Here is a 5738-nt window from a genome sequence, read left to right on the forward strand (position 1 = left end):
ATTAAAATTTGTTTTTCAACCACTCCGCAAATTTCTTGTTAACAAACTAGTTTTGGGAAGTCAGTTAGGACATCTACTTTGTGCATGACACAAGTAATATTTCCAACAATTGTTAGACAGATTATTTCCCTTATAATTCACTATATCACAATTCCAGTGGGTCAGAAGTTTACATACACTAAGTTGACTGTGCCTTTAAACAGCTTGGAAAATTCCAGAAAATGATGTCATGGCTTTAGAAGCTTCTCATAACAAAGGACATTGTGAAGATGCTGGAGGAAACTGGCACTAAAGTATCTATAACCACAGTAAAATGAGTCCTTTATCGACATAACCCGAAAGGCCACTCAGCAAGGAAGAAGCCACTGCTCCAAAACCGCCATAAAAAAAGCCCGACTACGGTTTGCAACTGCACATGGGGACAAAGATCATACTTTTTGGAGAGAAGTCCTCTGGTCTGATGAAACAAAAATAGAACTGTTTGGCCATAATGACCATTGTTATGTTTGGAGGAAAAAGGGGAGGCTTGCAAATCAAAAAACACCTCAATCCTATAGAAAATTTGTGGGCAGAACTGAAAAGGTATGTGCGAGCAAGGAGGCCTACAAACCTGACTCAGTTACAACAGCTCTGTCAGGAGGAATGGGCCAAAATTCACTCAACTTATTGTGGGAAGCTTGTGGAAGACTACCCAAAATGTTTGGCCCAAGTTAAACCATTTAAATGCTACAAAATACTAATTGAGTGTATGTAAAATTCTGACCCACTTGGAATGTGATGAAAAAAATCAAATCTGAAATAAATCATTTGACTATTATTCTGACATTTCACATTCTTAAAATAAAGTGGTGATCCTAACTGACATAAAACAGGGAATTTTTTACTTGGATTAAATGTCAGGAATTGTGAAAAACTGAGTTTAAATGTATTTGGCTAAGGTGTATGTAAACTTCCAACTTCAACTGTACCTACCCCTCTCTCCCTACCAGCTCCCTTGCTCTACTTGCCTGCCTTCCCACTATCGAGCCACCCCAGTAAAAGCCCCCTGGGCAGCAGAAGCAGTAGCGTTGGCAGCTGCCTGGCGTACAGCCTGATTGGACATCACTCCAGTGGCAAACTCAGCCTGAGCCTTCACGAAGCTGGCACCAGTCTGCCTGTACAGAGAGTGGACCTGGAGGGGAGAGGAAGACAGGCTTTGATACATGATACATAAGGGCAATTCCACGGTAACAGAGTGATGCCAAGACTCTGTTTTTCACTTTAAAATGTACAGTTGATGTCAGAAGTTTACATACACATTAGCCAAATACATTTAAACTCATCCTATTCCTTCCTCCACCATGTTATATTTGATAACAGGCCATTGTCTACCTACTGTAATTACTCCACACTGTCCTGATTTGCCCTAGCATACAATACACTTTAGCCTGGTTAAACCAGGTTAAGTTCCCCTCCCTACTATGCCTTCATTTCAGGTTTACCCTCTTGAGCATGACAACCCCAATGGCAGCCTGGGCAGTGAATAGGATGGCATTGAGCATCATGATCACACCAACAGGCACGCTAGTCTTCAGAGCAGCCAGACTCACTATCCAGCCGCTGAGCAGAACCGGGAGGGAAGGAGAGAGAGGGACAGTCACAAAAAGAGACATAGTGGGCGTGTGAAGAAGGATAGGTGTGAGGAATGTACTGTACAGGAGATTTAACAATATTAAAAAGGTTAAGTAAAACTACAATAGTAATTGTAACAGTCGTAAGATAGTCCTAGACAATGGTTGGCTTGTTCGTGGCACATACCTGAAACCCCATCCAGGAATGCCAATGGTCATGATGACATAGACAATCACTTGGATGAAAAAAATGAAGAAGAAGGCGAAGAAGTTGAAGGAACTGTCACTCCTGAAAGGAAAAATGCATTTATAGGTTCACTTAACCTGATATAAACAGATGGAATCTAAATAGATCTGTTTTGTAATGATAAGCCCCTAAATTAAAATTGTCCAATAGTATGCACCTGAAGGCTTTGTACACAGGCCTGTACCAACAGACGAAGGAGCAGGGGGTGAAGAGGAGGACCCAGAGGATGGCGAGGCCCAGCCCAACACCACCAGAAGTGTCCACACAGAACAGACTCAGGTAGGAAATTAAGTTAAATGCCAGTGTGCAGGCAGTGACTGGGAGAAGGGGAGAGAATGAAGACAAATGGAAGAACGTATGATGGGTGAAGTGAGGAGGGAGAGCAAGGGAGTGAGAGGGGAGTGAATGAGAGCATGAAAAGTGAGGGGGAGAAAGGGAGTGAAGAGTAGAAAAGGGGGGAAAGAGAAAGGAGATAATGGAGGTTATAGAGATGCAGACCAGAGATGGATAGGTATGTAGGCAAAATAAGAAGAAAAAGGAGGTCAGAACTACAGTTTGGATACTAGAGCACTTTAAAGTTGCATTGGAAGGGAAAAGGATAAAGAGATAAAGGTACACTGACTGCACACAGGTCCACTTTTTGATTATAATGTATCACTTTTAAATTGGTCTAAATTAATTTGAGAAATCTCTACTTTTTAACAGTGTCATTAACTATTAGGTAACATTCTTAACTGCTAAACATTTTCATTTAATCTGAGCATTACTATCATCATTATTTCATGTAAGTGTTACTTGTTACAGATGACTTCACCAGAAAGGCCAAAGACAGCCAGCCAGGCACAGACAGGGAAACTCACACATCCAGTAGTAATACATGATAGAGACAGTGTGTTGGAAGCTCTGGCTGATCTCCATGTTGATGTCTTGGTAGAAGCAGGGTCCCACAGGGCAGAAAGTGGGCAGGGGAGGCCAGTTATTCTGACGAGCTGACAGAGAGATGAGGCAGTTAGGAACCAGCGTAGGGTAATCCTCCCACCTCCGATCTTCCCTTCATTAACACAACCACCACCCCCCTCCATCATTTCATATCAGACTTCTGGATCCACTTTTTCCTCTCAAACCAATCTCTATCATCACCACCACCTCACTCTCTTACTGGCTCCAGGGCCAAGGGCGTATGAGTTCAGCTCCCTCTCCCTCCTCTCCAGCTCACGGGCTTTCTTCTCCAGCTCTTCCTGCTTCTTCAAGAGTTCTGCTGTGGTGGCGTTTACCGCTGTCTGCTAAAGAGAGAGAAAAGGACAACGTCAGGCTTTAATGCAGAGCTGAATATAGCTCCATATACCTTAGTAGATACAGTAGATTAACTTGATTTAGTAGAAATTAGTCTGATAAGTTCAGGTGCTCCATGTCAAGCTAGTAAATAAACATGGGGAAATTGAATTATCACACAGAGATATGACTTGCTTGTCTATGAGTATAATTTATAGCTGTATAGGGTTTGTTCTAGAACCTGCACAGGCGACTCCTGAGAATTGTGTCATACATATGGAACAAGTACCTGGGGGGTGAAGGAGGTGCCATAGTTGCGGGGCTCTGTAGGCGTAGTCCTGCTGGGTGGGGTTGTTGCAGGAACAACAGGTTGGGGGGCAGATGGGGAGGTGGCTGCATAGGCTGGTGGTGGGGGCTAGAGAGTGCATGAGAATAAGAACTCAACCTATATCATTACCAATAACGTTTATAATGATCACAAACAAAGAGTGGCTTAGAGCATATCCAAAAAAAAAGAGTGGTGCATCCTGGCATGTTACCACGTCCAATTGCTTGGAATGTAGTGGCATTCCTGCTACTCTGTTGAAGCACAAACCATACTGCATTACTATTACTGCATATACTTAATCTCCAAAGCATTCGTATTCTGAAAAACACATAACTACACATCTCTTACCCCATTTCTATTGTCAAATGGGTTGTAAAGATCCAGTGTGGCATACTCAGTGTTGCTGCTGTGTTGAGTCACTGCAGGGTCCTGACATAGACAAGATAAACATCACCAACAGAACATCATAAAAGCAATCACTCTCTGGCTACGTCATAGAGATCCTCTTCAATTCCTATTAATATATAATCTTATTCGACCTGCTAATTCTATGGGTTACATCCTAATGGCACCCTATATGGTTCAGTACTTTCAAAAATAGTACACTATGTAGGGAATAGGGTCACATTTGGGAAGTAGCCTTGATCACATAAGTATCAATAGGGCAGCTTTCATTCAATGAGCCCTTTGGAACATGTTTTAATGTACAGCTACTAAATAGATTCTTTGAATAGCCTGGGTTAGAGCAGGGAGAAAGCAGCATCACATGTCATAAGTAACAGCATGTCTGCTATTACATTACTGCAACAGGCGAAACATCAAACACCTTTTTCATCAAAATTGTAGCTAAATGAATAAAATAACAGTAGCTAAATATTTGCCGTTTGCATTTCATATATATATATATATATATACACAAATACATATGTTTCACCTTTATTTAACCAGGTAGGCCAGTTCTGCCCCTGAACAAGGCAGTTAACCCACTGTTCCTAGGCCATCATTGAAAATAAGAATTTGTTCTTAACTGAATTATCTAGTCAAATAAAAGGTACAATAAAAAAATGTAAAGAACAAGTTCTCATTTACACTGCGACCTGTCCAAGATAGAGCATAGCAGTGCGACAAAAACAACAACACAGAGTTAGTTACACATGGGATAAACAATATCACCTGGAATGGGTTGTGGGCGTCGCCTGGTTCCGAAAAACTTGTGTATTTTGACATTTTTTTTTAACAGAAATTGTGTATGCCCTGCCTACTCTGTTCAAATAGAAAACTACTGACACTAGGCTAACAGTTAGCCTCTGAAATAACTGGAAACAGGCTGTTGGCTATCTAGCTAGTTATTTTCTGCTGACTTGGTTAGCTAGCTAGCTAGCTAGCAGTAGCAAGCCACAGCCCCTCCCTAGCTTAAAACAACAAAATAACAGTTCAGATGTTATGGCTGTATCAGGAGTGTCATCGTCTAACTAACCGGTTATTAATAGATGTCAGTTTAAGATGTATTGCCAAATATAACACAACTGTAACCTAGCTAGAAAGCTCACATCATAGCAAGAACGCTGTCCTCGTTCTGTTATCAACCTAAAACGTTGCCACAATCTGTCAGGATATTGTCGAAAATGTGTATCTATTTATTTAATTGACTTGGCTAGCTATATCCTTGTTTATCAGTTAAAGCCGTTTCTCCTTCAATAGAATTTCTTTTGGTGGATTCCCTTTGTTATTGCCTGCAAAAATTGGCCGCTGTACAAACGAACGTGACCCAGGAAGTAATATCATGTGACTGCGGTGACAGAAGAAGCACGTGCGAAGTGAGGGGGCGTGTGCTTTTGTGAGTGGCCAAAATGATACCCACCGCATTTTCGAACGCTTCTATTAGCTGATGTACAGTGCATTCGTAAAGTTCAGACCCCTTACAAAAAAAGATTGCCGTTTTGAAACTGCAGTGAAAGTGCAGTAACTACAGTCAACTGTGGGATTTTGGACGTAATAACTGCAAAGTAACTGCAGATACACGGCAAAATTACTGCAGTAAAAAAACGGTGTTCTTTTACACGCAGTTTTTGCAACATACTCCAGCTATATACTGCACTCTGACTGCAATCTTTTTTTTTGTAAGGGACCCCTTAACTTTTTCCACATTATGTTACGTTACAGACTTATTCTAAAATGTATTTAAAAAATCGTCATCAATCTATTTTATTTTGGCAAATTTAAATAAAATACAAAACAGAAATACCATATTTACATAAGTATTCAGACCCTTTGCTATGCT

The 5738-nt window shown here is 41.1% G+C and overlaps 1 protein-coding gene across 2 annotated transcripts; it reads right to left on the bottom strand.

Annotated features, from left to right (window-relative positions):
* Positions 1 to 863: 863 nt before the first annotated feature.
* On the bottom strand, positions 864 to 5256 carry LOC112237963 (secretory carrier-associated membrane protein 3). 2 transcript variants are annotated; one of them, XM_024406561.2, is made up of 9 exons: positions 4631 to 5256; positions 3806 to 3886; positions 3419 to 3544; positions 3017 to 3137; positions 2718 to 2846; positions 2015 to 2174; positions 1798 to 1899; positions 1482 to 1599; positions 864 to 1171 (listed from the first exon to the last, which is right to left on the bottom strand). In XM_024406561.2, the coding sequence occupies exons 1-9, from the start codon at positions 4682 to 4684 to the stop codon at positions 1019 to 1021; spliced, it is 1044 nt and encodes a 347-aa protein (XP_024262329.1). In that variant the 5' UTR covers positions 4685 to 5256; the 3' UTR covers positions 864 to 1018. The 2 variants fall into 2 exon arrangements, with proteins under 2 accessions (XP_024262329.1, XP_024262328.1); XM_024406560.2 differs by having other exon boundaries at positions 866 to 1171; positions 3017 to 3140.
* Between the last annotated feature and the right edge of the window lie 482 nt (positions 5257 to 5738).

Source organism: Oncorhynchus tshawytscha, unplaced genomic scaffold (assembly GCF_018296145.1).
Source record: "Oncorhynchus tshawytscha isolate Ot180627B unplaced genomic scaffold, Otsh_v2.0 Un_contig_15694_pilon_pilon, whole genome shotgun sequence".
In the NCBI taxonomy this organism is placed as follows: domain Eukaryota; kingdom Metazoa; phylum Chordata; class Actinopteri; order Salmoniformes; family Salmonidae; genus Oncorhynchus; species Oncorhynchus tshawytscha.

Coding starts and splice junctions, on each gene's coding strand:
- LOC112237963 (XM_024406560.2), bottom strand. CDS start 4,684: ATGTCAAAATACACAAGTTTTTCGGAACCAGGCGACGCCCACAACCCA. Junction 1,600..1,797: donor ATTCCTGGATGGGGTTTCAG/GTATGTGCCACG, acceptor GGTTCTGCTCAG/CGGCTGGATAGTGAGTCTGG. Junction 1,172..1,481: donor GGGTTGTCATGCTCAAGAGG/GTAAACCTGAAA, acceptor TCTCCCCTCCAG/GTCCACTCTCTGTACAGGCA.